This window comes from Balaenoptera physalus (genome assembly GCF_965194825.1).
Source record: "Balaenoptera physalus genome assembly, chromosome: 1".
NCBI classification, from domain to species: domain Eukaryota; kingdom Metazoa; phylum Chordata; class Mammalia; order Artiodactyla; family Balaenopteridae; genus Balaenoptera; species Balaenoptera physalus.
Window position 1 is genome coordinate 63080979 of NC_138882.1, and position 18222 is coordinate 63099200.

At 34.8% G+C, this 18222-nt stretch overlaps 1 protein-coding gene across 4 annotated transcripts in view; it reads left to right on the plus strand.

Moving 5' to 3' along the window:
* Positions 1-18222, plus strand: part of NME7 (NME/NM23 family member 7) — a 242747-nt gene that overhangs the window by 56995 nt on the left and 167530 nt on the right. For all 4 annotated transcript variants that reach the window (XM_082438536.1, XM_082438537.1, XM_082438534.1 and 1 more), the window contains 3 exons: positions 2305-2355; positions 3675-3882; positions 14801-14909. In XM_082438536.1, coding sequence (XP_082294662.1) covers positions 2305-2355; positions 3675-3882; positions 14801-14909 — 368 coding nt within the window. The remainder of the gene's footprint in view (positions 1-2304; positions 2356-3674; positions 3883-14800; positions 14910-18222) is intronic.

Here is an 18222-nt window from a genome sequence, read left to right on the forward strand (position 1 = left end):
GAGTCAGAGACAGAGGGCTTGAGTATGGCTCAGTAAACAGCATGAACATCATGTTTCTGTTGGTTCCCTTTGCTTTCATGTCCCGTGGGAATAACATGATATGGGCCTGGGTGGATGTTGTACACACAGTTGATTGCATCACCCCTGAGGAGCACTGAACTTAGGTTACCCACTGTTTCATTAACGAGCAGTAAACAAGCCTGCTCTTTGTACTGAAGAGACATGACCTCATCCCTCAAAGTTGCTCATTATAAACATAACTCCAAGAAATGGCTAGGATAAAGAGTAGCTGGGGCCTTGCATTCTTGGCATACCCAATAAGACACGTTAGGAGTGGCAGAGACCCATGGAGGAGTATCTCCCAATGCTTAAATCTTTTCTAAACTTATTTGCTCAAATGTCAGTTCCTCCCTCATGACAGTATCTGAAAGGCAGAAGCTGAGTTCCATCTAACTTTGTACTTCTAGTTCTTGGATCAGGGCCTGATTCAAAGTAGGCACTAAGTAAGTATTTCGTAAAAGAATTAATAGATCTTTGTGACAATGGTGAGTTTCTTTATAAAAACACAACAAAACAAAACATAACAAAATAACAACAAAGAGACTCCTCTAGGTGGTGATGCACTTGTTAATCTTTCTCTCCATCTAAACTTTTTAAGGGAGAAATTAAATAAGAATGATGAGAAAAAAATTCATGAACTCTCATCTTGGTTTCAGTTATAGATTTTCAGTGGAAATAACTATGGGGTCAGTGACATATGAGAAGAAAGCAATAAGATACTTTCAGTAATTAATATTTTTCTTTTCACTGATATTAAACATTATGATTTTTCTTAGTGGTTCATTTGTGTTAAAGTTTTGAATTGGTCATATTAGTAGTCTCGCTACTAACTCTTCTAAAATACTCCCCACTTGAGGTTTTTTAGACACTCAGTTTTACCTCATTTTAGGCTGCAATACAGAATATCCATATCATTTTTATGAATTCTTTTCCTTACCCGCTAGAATTTTTTTTTTTCTGAAGTTGGTAGTAGTAAGGTCATAAGCAATCAGAGATTTGGGTTCAAATCTCCCTGTCCTTCTTCCCTTACCAGCACTTTGACCTGCACAAGTTATGTAATCATGCTGAACTTCATTATTTTCAGATGTAAAATGAAGATGGTCATACCTATTTCAATATATTGTTATGAGGAATAATAAAATTTAACGTTGGGCATATAATAGCCTCTAGAAAAATGAGTTTTCTTCCCCTTCCATTTCTTGGGATGAATTTCACTTTCTATACTTGCATAGTATACTTTCATAATCTTTTCATGGCCAAAGAGAATATTTTAGTACACTTGGTCTGAATAAAAGTATATCCTGATATAGCTTATTAAGTGAATTCATTTTGTAATGGGCCTATAAGATCTTAAAGCATTGCATACTAAATTATCAAGCCTGAAAGGTTAATCTTTTGTTAGGGGATACTTTAATTTGCTATTTTAAAAAGTTGATGTTGACATATATTTGTCATATACTGTGAATTCAGTTTAAAGCCTTTGAGAAAACTGTACAAGTTTGAGACACTTGGTTTGATTAACCGAAAAGTCTAAATAACTTTTTAAATCAGTGTAAAAGTCCATTATCCTTTCATTGTTTCTATAGTTGTGGGACTATAAATTTAAAAGTAAATCCCGATTGCCCTTAATAAATTCAGATTTCTGAATATCTCCATATTATCCCTTTTTTGGGGGGATGTAAGTTCAAGGGTTCATTTTTAATACATTAAAAACCAATAAAAATACATTGATATGCATAATTTGTCAAGCAGTTTTTAAAAACACAAGTATATAGTCTTTCTTTTAGAGCGATCTAAGGAAGAAAACTATAACTATTACATTAAAATTCTAGCCTAACCTCTCAAGTTTAAAGCCTGTAGAAGGAGGTAACAAATTTTGAATTTGAAGATGGCTTTGCATTTTTTGATGTAACTTATTTGAACTTTAAAGAACAAATAATTTTTATTGGTCATATGTTAAACTTTGGTTTTAGAATGTTAAAGATGCTAGTGAAAAGGAAGATAGTAGATTTGAACATGAGTAATAAAGTAAGTATTGCCTCTTTTGTTCATTTTAATTTTACATCTTAGCATAGATATCCATACTAGCAAAAATTTGAAAAGAGGGGAGATTTGAGCAGAATGTTTGGTGAAAAGTCCTTAACTCACATACGGATCAATAGAGAATTTCATTATTTTATTAATGTAAGTTAAAATAATTTCCTTACATAATTCTTAACTATTGTCATTTTGATTATTTTATAGGAAAGAAGCAACAGATTTTCATATAGATCATCAGTCAAGGCCCTTTTTAAAGTAGGTACTGAAATTGGGGCTCGTGGGATATAATGGAGGATATCGTGGAAAACTAAAGAGTTATAATTTTACAATTCAAAAATTTGTTACATGAGAATAATTTGTCAAAAAATCCTTAGCAACATCTTGCAACTGCAGAGAACTTTTTTTCTAAGAATTGTTTTTTTCTCTCCTTTTATTAATTGAAAATTCTCTTATCATTAAATCAACATATTAAACTTTAATCAGAAGCAAATAAAATGCTTTGTTTAAATTATAAGGAGCATAGCTTTCTTTTTAGATTTCAGTAGATTAAAAATAGAGAGATAATTACATTTTATGTTGAATATCTATTGTGTTTTAAACTCTTATTTTAGCATTCTCAATGTATATAAAACATTGTTCAAAGAACCTTTATACGTTAACTAAGTTGTTTGATATACGTTTTGTTCTTTGAAATACAGCGACAAATATGTTAGAAACTGAAACTATGTTCTAAATATTTGGGTTGTATTTAAAGTTAAGTGAATATTGTGCACCTCATATTGCTATTGACAAAGGAGGAATGCTCACTTTTCTAATAAAGAAGGATTAGCCAAGCTGCTGCAATAGAAATGCTATTTGGTGTCCTGTACAGAATAGTGCCTTATTAAAGAAAATTTTTACATAAGAAAATCATTATGGTATCGATTATTTTAAACCAAGCATTATAAAAATGTTCTCAAACCTTGTGTAGAATAGGCATCTACAATTGTCTTGGAAATTATTCTTTGTTATAGTCTTCGTATGTGTTTATAGTAGTACAGCTTCTAGTGTAATGTTTTGTATGTCACTAGACCAACTCAGTGCTTATTGACTGAAAATTCATTGTCATTCTTTGAATTCTAATAGATCTACACAAAAATAATTAAGTAAATTCTTACTGCAAATATATTATAATACATCACTCATCACTTTCTCTATTGCGATTTCATTTGACTGCAACGGTAAACCATGTGAAAATAAAAAGATTCTTCTGTACCTTTCAGAGCAATGCAGAAAGCGTAGATCAAAAATATGCATTTTAAGTCAATGAAATAGTCTTAGTTCAATGAAAGACTGATTTTTCTGCTAACAGTAATTGACAGCACTAGTGATTTGTAGAGACTCGGGCCACTGTAAGGCACTCAATTTATGAAAATTTTATCTTGCCCATGTAAAATTCACTATGTCCAGTAGTTCTGAGATCATGATCATGAGTATGTGTTGAAATACTCAAATTGTAATATATCCTTGTTGTTAAGAGAGGTACCTAGGTTGATAGAAAAATGAAGCAAATCAATCTTTCACCTGTTTCACAGTGAGCTGATCCAGTTTATCACCAGTGGTCCTGTAATTGCCATGGAGATTTTAAGAGACGATGCTATATGTGAATGGAAAAGACTTCTTGGACCTGCAAACTCTGGACTGGCACGTACAGATGCTCCTGGAAGCATTAGAGCCCTTTTTGGAACAGATGGCATAAGAAATGCAGCTCATGGCCCTGATTCTTTCGCTTGTGCTGCCAGAGTAAGGTGTTTTTAAACTACTTTAACTCTGTTTTGGTTTTGTTAAATGTTTGATGTCAGAGTAAAGCCTTTAGTCACTGCTGACTTAGGGTGGATTTATACAGGTGGTCTAGCAGTAGAGAAAACCTTTGACCTTTTGCCTAGGATTAACAGTGTTTCAGTGATATGTCTCCTTTGAGAACTGGTAACCTGGTCATGGTCAGAATAAGTTTTCTCCAATTAAAATACTTATTGTCCCATTTTGTTCCAAAGATTTAAATTACTGAGGCTCATCAGTGTATATGACTTATTCATCTAAGAATACCAGTTTAAGCCCCTGTGCTTAACCACCACTGTCCACTGAGTATGCTGAAAGTAGTGGCCTACCTTGTTTTCAACATTATAGTCTTTCAGAATATGAAAGTAATGGAAATACTTTTCAGAGAATTTGGAAACTAAGGAAAAGAAAATTTGTCATCAGAAATCCTGCCAGCAATGTTTATAGTTTACCTATTATGTTATATTCCTTCCAAATCATTCCCATTGATCATTTATATAATTTAAATAGTAAACATCATTTTTACATGGGTTTAATTTTAATTTGATTTTTCTTACTTAATATTATATCATAATATTTTACATGTTACCAGATTACTGTCATAAGAGTGAATTTTACTGGCTGTGGAATAGTCTCTTGCATGGATAAAACATTTAGTTCAGCATTTCCTTACCTTTGGACATTTTGTTAGGTTCTAATTCTTCTCATATTTGTAAATAAGGGTGCATTGATCATGTGATTTCATATTTCATTAATATTTTGGATTATTTTCTGAGGACAGATTTCATATTTGATATTAGGAGAATAAATAGAGTTCAGTGTTTTTTAAAATATCTTAATCTGAGTCCTTTACAAAAGTGATATTTAAAATTACTGTGTGAAATCTTTAGAGAAACTTGTAACTGGCAACCATTCAGTAATACTGTTATTATGGTATTTGAGATATGAATGTAAATTAGTCAAATGGCTTAGTGAGATTCCCATGGGGTCTTGTCAGGGTAAAATTTATGAAACGGTGCAACTATATACTTAACAATTTGTTGTATAAAATACAGTACAAAAAACTATATACTTAAAGCTTATCAAATTGAGTGTGAGTTTTATTTTTGGGAAAGTTACATTATCTTTATACTTCCTGGCTAGGTCATTTAAGGCCATGTAAAAGGCTAAGAGTAATAGCAGGGAACCTTGGAAAGAGAAAAGCTTTATGCAAAATATTTAAAGCACCTGAAATCACAGAGGAATATGAATTTTTTTGTGTGACTTTACATTTGCTGTTTAAAGTCTGAATTAGTTGCCATATAACAATGGCCTAGTAACAGTGCTCTTGCAAATATTACCTTTGATTAATAGGTGGGACAGATATGACAACCTGTACAGGGAGAAAGAGAAAGCAAAGGCATGGGATTACTCACTTTCACTAAGATACATTTAAGTGACAATCTTTATATTCTTTGCCTTAAATACATATTCAGCATATGTAAATGAGTACTTGAAAAACTTGTGTTTACATTTTTAAAAACTGAGCAAAAAAGAAAATTAGAGAAGTTGAGACAAAAATAATTGGTCAAATAATTGGTTAAACTAGAGGTAAAACAATTTAGCATTGCTTTTTTTTTTTAACATCTTTACTGGAGTATAATTGCTTTACAATGGTGTGTTAGTTTCTGCTTTATAACAAAGTGAATCAGCTATACATATACATATATCCCCATATCTCCTCCCTCTTGCGTCTCCCTCACATCCTCCCTATCTCACCCCTCTAGGTGGTCACAAAGCACCGAGCTGATCTCCCTGTGCTATGCGGCTGCTTCCCACTAGCAATCTATTTTATATTTGGTAGTATATATAAGTCCATGCCACTCTCTCACTTCCTCCCAGCTTACCCATCCCCCTCCCCATGTCCTCAAGTCCATTCTCTACGTCTGTGTTTTTATTCCTGTCCTGCCCCTAGGTTCTTCAGAAAATTTTTTTTTTTTTAGATTGCATATATATGTGTTAGCATATGGTATTTGTTTTTCTCTTTCTGACTTACTTCACTCTGTATGACAGACTCTAGGTCCATCCACCTCACTACAAATAACTCAATTTCGTTTCTTTTTATGGCTGAGTAATATTCCATTATACATATGTGCCATATCTTCTTTATCCACTCATCTGTCGATGGACACTTAGGTTGCTTCTGTGTCCTGGCTATTGTAAATAGAGCTGCAATGAACATTGTGGCATGACTCTTTTTGAATTATGGTTTTCTCAGGGTATATGCCCAGTAGTGGGATTGCTGGGTCATATGGTAGTTCTATTTTTAGTTTTTTAAGGAACCTCCATACTGTTCTCCATAGTGGCTGTATCAATTTACATTCCCACCAACAGTGCAAGAGGTTTCCCTTTTCTCCACACCCTCTCCAGCATTTATTGTTTGTAGATTTTTTGATGATGGCCATTCTGAATGGTGTGAGGTGATACCTCACTGTAGTTTTGATTTGCATTTCTCTAAAGATTACAGATGTGGAGCATCCTTTCATGTGTTTGTTGGCAATCTGTTTATCTTCTTTGGAGAAATGTCTATTTAGGTCTTCTGCCCATTTTTGGATTGGGTTGTTTGTTTTTTTGATATTGAGCAGCATGGGCTGCTTGTAAATTTTGGAGATTAATCCTTTGTCAGTTACTTCATTTGCAAATATTTTCTCCCATTCTGAGGGTTGTCTTTTTGTCTTGTTTATGGTTTCCTTTGCTGTGCCAAAGTTTTAACTTTCATTAGGTCCCATTTGTTTATTTTTGTTTTTATTTCCATTTCTCTAGGAGGTGGGTCAAAAAGGATCTTGCTGTGATTTATGTCATAGAGTGTTCTGCCTGTTTTCCTCTAAGAGTTTTATAGTGTCTGGCCTTACATTTAGGGCTTTAATCCATTTTGAGTTTACTTTTGTGTATGGTGTTAGGGAGTGTTCTAATTTTATTCTTTTACATGTAGCTGTCCAGTTTTCCCAGCACCATTTGTTGCAGAGGCTGTCTTTTCTACATTGTATATTCTTGCCTCCTTCATCAAAGATAAGGTGACCATATGTGTGTGGGTTTATCTCTGGGCTTTCTATCCTGTTCCATTGATCTATGTTTCTGTTTTTGTGCCAGTACCATACTGTCTTATGTACTGTAGCTTTGTAGTATAGTCTGAAGTCCAGACACCTGATTCCTCCAGCTCTGTTTTTCTTTCTAAAGATTGCTTTGTCTAATTGGGGACTTTGGTGTTTCCATACAAATTGTGAAATTTTTTGTTGTAGTTCTGTGAAAAATGCCAGTGGTAGTTTGATAGGGATGCATTGAATCTGTAGATTGCTTTCAGTAGTATAGTCATTTTCACAATGTTGATTCCTCCAATCAAAGAACATGGTGTATCTCTCCATCTGTTTGTATCATCTTTGATTACTTTCATGAGTGTCTTATAGTTTTCTGCATACAGGTCTTTTGTCTCCTTAGGTAGGTTTATTCCTAGGTATTTTATTCTTTTTGTTGCAATGGTAAATGGGAGTGTTTCCTTAATTTCTCTTTTAGATTTTTCATCATTAGTGTATAGGAATTCAAGACATTTCTGTGCATTAATTTTGTATCCTGCTACTTTACCAGATTCATTGATTAGCTCTAGTAGTTTTCTGGTGGCATCTTTAGGATTCTCTGTGTATAGTATATGTCATCTGCAAACAGTGACAGCTTTACTTCTTCTTTTCCGATTTGGATTCCTTTTACTTATTTTTCTTCTCTGATTGCTGTGGCTAAAACTTCCAAAACTATGTTGAATAATAGTGGTGAGAGTGGGCAACCTTGTCTTGTTCCTGATCTTAGTGGAAATGGCTTCAGTTTTTCACAGTTGAGAATGATGTTGGCTGTGGGTTTGTTATCTATGGCCTTTATTATGTTGAGGAAGGTTCCCTCTATGCCTCCTTTCTGGAGGGTTTTTATCATAAATGGGTGTTGAATTTTGTTGAAAGCTTTTTCTGCATCTCTTGAGATGATCATATTGTTTTTCTCCTTCAGTTTGTTAATATGATTTATCACATCGATTTATTTACATATACTGAAGAACCCTTGCATCCTGGGATAAACCCCACTTGATCATGGTGTATGATCCTTTTAATGTGCTGTTGGATTCTGTTTGCTAGTATTTTGTTGAGGATTTTTGCATCTGTGTTCATCAGTGATATTGACCTGTAGTTTTCTTTGTTTGTGACATCTTTGTCTAGTTTTGGTATCAGGGTGATGGTGGCCTCGTAGAATGAATTTTGGAGTGTTCCTCCCTCTGCTATATTTTGGAAGAGTTTGAGAACGATAGTTGTTAGTTCTTCTCTAAATGTTTGATAGAATTCGCCTGTGAAGCCATCTGGTCCTCGGCTTTAGTTTGTTGGAAGATTTTTAATGACAGTCTCAATTTCAGTGCTTGTGATTGTTCTGTTTATATTTTCTATTTCTTCCTGGTTCAGTCTCAGAAGGTTGTGCTTTTCTAAGAATTTTTCTATTCCATCCAGGTTCTCCATTTTATTGGCATATAGTTGCTTGTAGTAATCTCTCATGATCCTTTGTATTTCTGCAGTGTCAGTTGTGACTTCTCCTTTTTCATTTCTAATTCTGTTGATTTGAGTCTTCTCCCTTTTTTACTTGATGAGTCTGGCTAATGTTTTGTCAATTTTGTTTATCTTCTCAAAGAACCAGCTTTAATTTTATTGATCTTTGCTATTCTTTCCTTCATTTCTTTTTCATTTATTTCTGATGTGATCTTTATGATTTCTTTCCTTCTGTTAACTTTGGGGTTTTTTTGTTCTTCTTTCTCTAATTGCTTTAGGTGTAAAGTGAGGTTTTTTATTTGAGATGTTTCTTGTTTCTTGAGGTAGGATTGTGTTGCTATAAACTTCTGTCTTAGAACTGCTTTTGCTGCATCCCGTAGGTTTTGGGTCCTCGTGTTTTCATTGTCATTTGTTTCTAGGTATTTTTTGATTTCCTCTTTGATTTCTTCAGTGAGCTCTTGGTTATTAAGTAGTGTATTGTTTAACTTCCATGTGTTTGTATTTTTTACAGATGTTTTCCTGTAATTGATATGTAGTCTCATAGCATTGTGGTTGGAAAAGATACTTGATACAATTTCAATTTTCTTAAATTTACCAAGGCTTGATTTGTGACCCTAGATATGATATATACTGGAGAATGTTCCATGAGCACTTGAGAAGAAAGTGTATTCTGTTGTTTTTGGATGGAATGTCCTATAAATATCAACTAAGTCCATCTTGTTTAATGTGTCATTTAATGCTTGTGTTTCCGTATTTATTTTCATTTTGGATGATCTGTCCATTGGTGAAAGTGGGGTGTTAAAGTACTCTACTATGATTGTGTTACTGTCCATTTCCCCTTTTATGGCTGTTAGTATTTGCCTTATGTATTGAGGTGCTCCTATGTTGGGTGCATAAATATTCACAATTGTTATATCTTCTTCTTGGATTGATCCCTTAATCATTATGTAGTGTCCTTCTTTGTCTCTTGTAATAGTCTTTATTTTAAAGTCTATTTTGTCTGATATGAGAATTGGTACTCCAGCTTTCTTTTGATTTCCATTTCCATGGAATATCTTTTTCCATTCCTTCACTTTCAGTCTGTATTTGTCCCTAGGTCTGAAGTGGGTCACTTGTAGACAACATATATATGGGTCTTGTTTTGTATCCATTCAGCCAGTCTTTGTCTTTTGGTTGGAGCGTTTAGTCCATTTACATTTAAGGTAGTTATTGATATGTATGTTCCTATTACCATTTTCGTAATTGTTTTGGGTTTGTTATTGTAGGTGTTTTCCTTCTCTTGTGTTTCCTGCCTAGAGAAGTTCCTTTAGCATTTGTTGTAAAGCTGGTTTGGTGGTGCTGAACTCTCTTAGATTTTGCTTGTCTCTAAAGGTTTTAATTTCGCCGTCAAATCTGAATGAGATCCTTGCTGGGTAGAGTAATCTTGGTTGTAGGTTTTTCCTTTTCATCACTTTAAATATGTCCTGCCACTCCCTTCTGGCTTGCAGAGTTTCTGCTGAAAGATCAGCTGTTAACCTTATGGGGATTCCCTTGTATGTTATTTGTTGTTTTTCCCTTGCTGCTTTTAATATATTTTCTTTGTATTTAATTTTTGATAGTTTGATTAATATGTGTCTTGGTGTGTTTCCCCTTGGATTTATCCTGTATGGGACTCTCTGTGCTTCCTGAACTTGATTAACCATTTCCTTTTCCATATTAGGGAAGTTCTCATCTATAATCTCTTGAAATATTTTCCCAGTCCCTTTCTTTTTCTCTTCTTCTTCTGGGACTCCTATAATTTGAGTGTTGGTGTGTTTAATGTTGTCCCAGAGGTCTCTAAGACTGTCCTCAATTCTTTTCATTCTTTTTTCTTTATTCTGCTCTGTGGTAGTTATTTCCAATATTTTATCTTCCAGGTCACTTATGTGTTCTTCTGACTTAGTTATTCTGCTATTGCTTCCTTGTACAGAATTTTTAATTTCATTTATCGTGTTTTTCATCATTGTTTGTTTGCTCTTTAGTTCTTCTAGGTCCTTGTTAAACGTTTATTGTATTTTCTCCATTCTATTTCCAAGTTTTGGATCATCTTTTCTCTCATTAGTCTGAATTCTTTTTCAGATAGACTGCCTATTTTCTCTTCATTTGTTTGGTCTGCTGGGTTTTTACCTTTCTCCTTCATCTGCTGTGTGTCTCTCTGTCTTGTCATTTTGCTTATCTTACTGTGTTTGGGGTCTCCTTTTCTCAGGCTGCAGGTTTGTAGTTCCTGTTGTTTTTGGTGTCTGCCCCCATTGGCTAAGGTTAGTTTAGTGGGTTGTGTAGGTTTCCTGGTGGAGGGAACTAGTGCCTGTGTTCTGGTGTATGAGGCTGGATTTTGTCTCTCTGGTAGGCAGAACCACATCCGGTGGTGTGTTTTCGGGTGTCTGTGACCTTATTATGATTTTAGCCAGCCTCTCTGCTAATGGGTTGTGTTCTCTGTTGTGTTCCTGTCTTGCTAGCTGTTTGGCATAGGGTATCCAGCCCTGTAGCTTGCTGGTCATTGAGTTGAGCTGGGTCTTAGCGTTGAGATGGAGGTCTCTGGGAGAGCTTTTGCCATTTGATATTATGTGGAGCCGGCAGGTCTCTGGTGGACCAATGTCCTGAACTTGGCTTTCCTACCTCAGAGGCACAGGCTTGACACCTGGCCAGAGCACCAAGACCCTGTCAGCCACACTGCTCAGAAGAAAAGGGAGAAAAACAGAAAGAAAGAAAGAAAAAAATAATAAAATAAAATAGTTATTAAAATAAAAAATAATTATGAAAAATAAAAAAATTTAAAAAATTAAAAATAATTAGTAAGAATTAAAAAAATTAATAAGTAGTTTAAAAAGAAAGCAAAAAGAAAAGAAAGAACAGAGCACCCAAAGCAAAAAAGAAATCTACCAATGATAACAAGTGCTAAAAACTATACTAAAAAAAAAGAACGGACAGACAGAACCCTAGGACAAATGGTAAAAGCAAAGCTATACAGACAAAATCACACAAAGAAGCATACACATATACACTCACAAAAAGAGAAAAAGGAAAAATGTATATATATCTATATATAAAAAAAAGCAGGAAGAGAGCAACCAAATCAATAAACAAATCTACCAATGATATTAAAGTCTAAATACTAAACTATGATAAGCAGAAAACCAGAAACAAATTAGATGCAGAAAGCAAACCCCAAGTTCCACATGTAGATGTATTTCTAATGTATTTGTGGGGAGGAAGGTGATCTCCATGTCTTACCCCTCCGCCATCTTGAAGGTCTCCCCTCTAGCATAGCTTTTTACATCTGAAAGAAAGATGATAGAAAAAGTTCAGGACTTTGGAGTCAGTATGACCTGGATTTGAATCGTGACTTTGCCACTTGCTAACTTGCAAGGGCTTGTTTCTTAACCTTTCTGAGTCTCTGTGTCTATATAAATTCTACATATGTTAAATAAAATGTTTCTGAATTTCAGTCATTCCAGACTATTGAGAAGCTACTGTGAAAAAAGCAAAGTCCTGACTCATGGAGCTTATAGCTTTTCTGATGGGGGGGATGTCAGATAGTAAATAAATAGACCTATAACTCTGATGTCTATTAGTAATTCCTCTGAAGAAAATAAAGCAGGGGAAGGACATAGAAAAAGACCAGGATTGTGTGTGGAGTAGAGGTGTTGAATGCTATTAAATATAGCATATAGAAAGTCCTTATAATATCTGGTTTGAGGAGCAATCAGAAGGAAGTGAGGGAGAAATCCAAGCAAATGTCTGGGGGAAAGAGTGTTCCAGCAAGTAAGGGAACAATACATGCAAAAACTCTGAGGTGGGAACATATTTGCTATGTTCAAGGAACAGTGAGGAGGTGAGGCCAGTGATGCTGGGGCAGAAATGTGTTTCATGGAAATAGCTGGAGATTAGGTCACATATAGCCAGGGCCCAGGTCACATAAGGCCTTGTAGGATATCTAGGACTTTGAAATTCACTCTGAATGAGATAGGAGGTCGTGGAGGGTTCTGTGCAGAGGAGTGACATGATCTGTTTTTATTAGTTGCATTCTGACTGCTGTGTAAATAATAGACCAGGCAGGGTAGGGGTACTTGTGTTGTGGGAAAAGTTGGAATGGGAGATCAGTTAGGAGGTTAGTGCAGTCATTAAACGGAGAGATGGTGGTGGCATGTCACATGGACCAAGGTGACAGCTGTGGAGGTAGGTGGTTGGATTCTGGTTATATTCTAAAGGACTTCCTGATAGATTGGACAGGTGGAGAGGAATCAAGAATCACTGTGTTCTTTGTTTTTGTTTTTTGTTATTTATTTTTGGCTTGTGCAATTGAAGGATAAGGAAAAGGGTGGGATTGAACAGATTTATGGGAGACAGTGGAAATTCAAAGTCTGTTTTGGATGTTTAAATATGAAATGTCTGTAAGTGGTAGATAGATATGGATGTGGAGTTTAGGGAGGAGGTTGGGCTGGAGGTTAAAATGTAGGAGACATCAGAATACAGGTAGCATTTAAAGCCATGTGACTTGAGAGTCTCAACAAGAGAGTGACAATAGGTAGAATAGTAACAATAGATGGTACTAGACCCCTCTCTAGTACTTAGGGGTCTGCCAAAGGGGAGAAAATCATCAAAGGAGACTGAAAAGGAGCAGTGGGAAGAAAACCAGGTGATGAAAGCATTCCAGAATGTAGGGATCAATTGTGTCAAATGCTGTTGGGTCAGGTAAGGTGAGGTCTGAGAATTAACCAGGGGACTTGGCAACGTGGTGGTGATTAGGGATTTTCATGAATAGCCTTTGTGGAATGAAAGCCTAATTAGTTGTAAGTTTAAGAGGAAATGGAAGAGAAGAAGTAAAGCCAGTGAATAAAGACATCTCTTTTGAGGAGTTTTGTTGCAAGGAAGCAGAGAAAGGGGAACTGTAGACGGGACACGCCCTTTCCAGTTTGCAACCCTCTACCATGCCTTCTTGTCACACCAGGTTTACTTCATTCACTCATTGATTACCTACCAGGACCCTGTAAGTATCTGAGTTTTCACCTGTACCTTACACGTTCTCTGAGAACATGTAATCAAAGCATCTGGTACAGGGCTACAAGCAGTAGTTGCTGTTACTGATCAAGAAGAGTAATAAGCAAAGGCAGCAATACAACAGAAAGTTACTTGTCTAAGGTATGGAACATTTTAATTCTAAAGTGTCATTAACCCCAGAATCACTCAAGTATATATGCTACTATTTGAACATTTCCTCATCTTCCCGAGATCGTTTTTTTTTTCTTAATGAACACCAGTGTGGTACACTAACACATCCTACGATCTTTCAATTTTTAAATTCAGTGAAAAGTGAGTATTTACTTTGAGCTATTTGTTTTAGATGCTAAAGGACCTGCACGGCTGTGCAAGTTAGTTCTTTTCTTCAAATTTATAATTCATGGGGGGCAATTACCAAAATAACCACAACTTTGGAGGAGTACAGTATACTGATTGGGGTGCATCAAAAGGGGCTCCTGGGGGAGGTAATATTTAAAGTGATCCTTTACACGTTGGTATGGTTCTTTGGGACAGAGGGCTTTGTAGGGAATAGAAATAATAGTAGTAAAAGCTTAGAAGCAGGAAAGCATATGTCTAAATAGTTTACTGATTAGTGTGGCCATCTTTGTGGCTAGTTCAAATTGCTGGGTGGTTATTTTAATGAACTATGTGCAAAGCAAATAGCACAGCCTGAATCTGGTTATAAAATAAAGTTCATGTGATGTGACTTTAGCACTATATGTAGTTAATTAGTTTTAACTAACTGTAGCTCTGATTCTTGAATACTAATCTGTTTCTATAAAGATTTCCTAATTTTTAATTGAATTTTACATATTTTAATGAAAAGTTTAAAATTGGACCTGTGTCTCATAAACTGATGCTTTGGGTAAAATAAGAACTTCATATTGATAACTTCCAATATTCAAAATATGTAAAGACATTCTCAGCTTTAATCCTGAGGCAGAATGATACATATTGTCATTGCTTTAATACTTCTTTATATGTTCTTTTAAGACTTAAAACAAGCTTCAGTTAGTCTTTGTAAAAGGCATTTGTAGAAAATTTGAAGAAAAGAATTTATGTTGTGAAACTTTATAAGTAATTGCATAGTTCTTCTCCTCTCACGTAAATATCCTAGGAGTTTGAGAAGAGATTGTAACGGAGCAGGACCCTCTGGAGCCTTCCTGAGGCAGACACTTCCCCCATAATCCTCTGCTTTAGCTCCTCTCTGAAGTACCTGGATACTAGTATCCTGTGCACATTTCCTGAGTTGTTTTACAGAAGTGTAACAAGTCATTTCTCTCTGTCTTTAGGAAATGGAGTTATTTTTTCCTTCGAGTGGAGTTTGTGGGCCAGCAAACACTGCTAAATTTACCGATTGTACTACTTGTTGCATTGTTAAGCCCCATGCCATCAGCGAAGGTAAGTGCTGCTGTGTTGACTACAATATAGCCAGTACATTTTGCTAATAGGAGCTTATTTTGTTAATGTTTGTTTTTTCTTGATACATTTTATATATAGAAATTAAAGTATAATTTTAATATTTCCATTCATGTTTTTGGAAGGCAGATGAATAAAGGTGACATAATATGAGGGCAAATTCTGTCTGAACCTATACCTTTCTCTTTGTACCTGAGCATTTCTAAAAGGTGTTCCTTGGGTTGCTGATTATGGTCATGCTCGTCCTTGATTCCTTGACTTTTACTCTGCCTCCTCTCCTCCCAACCACATAACTGTGATTCACTTAATTCACTTAAACAGCACTCCTAATCTAAAACAATATCTACCATATCTGCAGTATGCGCTTTCTGAGAAAGCTATAGAAACTTCTTTTGGTTCTCTGTATCTGAAACAAAGTTCTTTGACTGATGTGTGTGTGTGTGTGTGTGTGTGTGTGTGAGAGAGAGAGAGAGAGAGAGAGAGAGTTTGTACGTTTTTTCTTCATTTTCCTTCATCTGTTTGTTTTAGTCTGCTCAATGTGTTTTTGTCAGCCATCCCAAATCCTTTTGGAAATGAGATGGGGTATAATTTAAAAGATCATCCTTAAAAAACTAGAATATACTAAATAATAGATGAATGAATGGATTTTTAAAAATTTCATTTTCTAAATATTATATGGGTTTAAATAATTTTTAGTCTTTAAAGATTAAAACTATATTTCATATACCCATATTTGATATATAACAGTAGAGGCATATGAGTTAAAGTATAAGAAATTTTTCTTAAATCTAATCAGATGGCAGAATACTTTATTTAAACTTTGACATTTCAAGGTATTTTTTCCTTGTTTCTTTTTAACCCTCAATTTTAGGGATGCTTTAAAACCATTCTGAAATGTGTAATTAACCCAATTCAGCTTAAACTGTGGTTACAATTAAATATAGTTTGAAGTTTCATGTTGAATTTATTATTAGCTTTACTTGGCCCCCTTTCAATTACTGGTTTATGTTTCTTTTCCTGTAATGATCTGATTTCCTGGTATATTTAATTTCACCTGTGGTCTAGAAGAAGAGATTTTTTAAAAAGGAGTTATGAAGAGAGCAGCTGAAATGGAACAGGGAATGTTATCTTCTATTGATTGTCCACTCCCCCAAAGAAGGCCTGAATGGCTTGTTGATTAAGCAAGACTGAATTTACTGCCTACTACAGTAAGGAGATCACACCTGGATGGAGTCTTAGTGGACTTCACAATGGAGAGGACATGGGCAGATATTGTAGAATTTCAGGTGTGACCTTGAGATATGTGAGGTGGGTCTGTCAATGCAGTGATATGATTGAAATGGGGCAAAATTTATGACATAATAGTTTAGAATTAGTAGAAACAGTGAGGCAAGGATTTTAACCAAGTCTTAAAAGTATGCAACTGTTTGATGAGTGAGTTATTTGCCCAGTTGAGGGAATATTGTGAAATGGGAACTGTTTGAATAGACTATTGTTGAGATAAATGGACTTTTGGGAGGTTCCTGAAGTGAACAATGAAGTTATTTAATGATTTACAGCTTTATCTTTGTGGGTAATAATTTCTTGGCACAAATGATAATGTCATGTGGATGTAGGCGGCCTTAATTCTTAGTCCTTTAGTTAATTTACATGGATGCGGTGATTCACTTCTGACTTCTAAGAGAGCTAGAAAAAAAGAGCTTAGTTTGTGGAATAGATGGTGGAAGAAAATAATAGGATATACTAGGGTATTTGCAGTCTTTTTACATATGTAGATTGAAATATATTTTGTCATTTGGGGACTCAGGTTTTAAAAGGGAAGAAAAACAAGGTGAATTTTTCTGTTTTTTTTCTAATTTAAAAATTATGCAATGTGTTTGTTTTTGATGTCCTTAGTATTATTTATATGTAGTTAGTTTAATTCCATTGATAAAATGAATTATTTTTACTCTGAAATCAGGCTGTGTAGGTTTGTATTCTGGCTCCGCTACTTACTAGCCATGAGGATATTGGATAAGTTACTTAACCCCTTTGTACCTTGTTTCCTCCTCTGTAAGATGAGAATAATTGTATACCTTCTTCACAAGGTAATTGTAAGGTTTAAATGCACTTAATGTAATGGTTAGATGACTAAATGACTAAATGTAGAGATTAATGTCCTAAGCAGTGCCCAGCACTTACTTAAGTGCTACATAAGTGTTAGACATTATTACTATTATGATTACTACTCTATTACTACTACCACTACTACTAATATCATTATCTTTTAATTTTTAACTAAAGGTGAATGACTCCTTAGAAACAAAGCAATAGTTTAAAATACTAACAAAATCCATCATCCATCATCCACAGAAAGAAAGAAAATCGCTATTAGTGTGTAAGGAACAAAATACTTTATTTTTCTTAAAGTCTGGGTCTAACTTAAGCCCATGAAGTAGGATCATTGCTTCCATCTAGTCGATTCGGTAGCTATCAGCAATTACATATTCTGATTGTCCATTACGGTTGGCACTGGGCAGGAGGTGGTAGCCAAATGTGGGAGAGCTGCTTTTGCACTTGTAATGGCCAAAAAATTAGCCTTTTGAAGTATTAGAACCCTGAAGTTTTGTTGGAAATTTTCCTTTCTTATAACAGATTTCTGCATTAAATGATTTTACTGCATTGTATGATTTTAGTTTCCTCCTCAGTAAAATGAGTCACGATGGTTTAAAAAGTTTCCTCTCAGCCTTTAAACCCAGATATTCTATTATTCTGTGAAACTGTATTGAAAATTCTTATAAAAGAATGTTTTATAAAAGAAAGTCCTAGATCAGGGAATCAGCAGACTATAGCCATTGGGCTAAGTCGGGCATTCTGCCTGGTTTTGTAAATAAAGTTTTACTGGAACACAGCCATACTCATTTCTGGATTATCTATGGCTGCTTTTATTGCTACAATAGTAGGGTTTAGTAGTTGTGACAGATACAGTAAAACTTGAAAAGCCTAAAACATTAACTGTCTGACCCTTTACAGAAAAAGTTTCCTGACCTCTGTTATAGAGTGTGTATTTTTAATTGGTTCTGCCTAAATTTTAGCATATGTACTTAACTCTAAATTTTATTAATAAAATTTAAACTTGTTCACTCTGTCCAAATTTTTCCAAAGACAAAGACTTTAGAATGCTTTAAGCAGCCACTGAAATCTTCTTTTCCCATCTTCCAAGTTATTGCTGTGAGAATGTTCTTCTTTTTTAATTTTAAATAACTTTATTGATGTATAATTTATATAACATAAAATGCACACATTCTAATTGTAC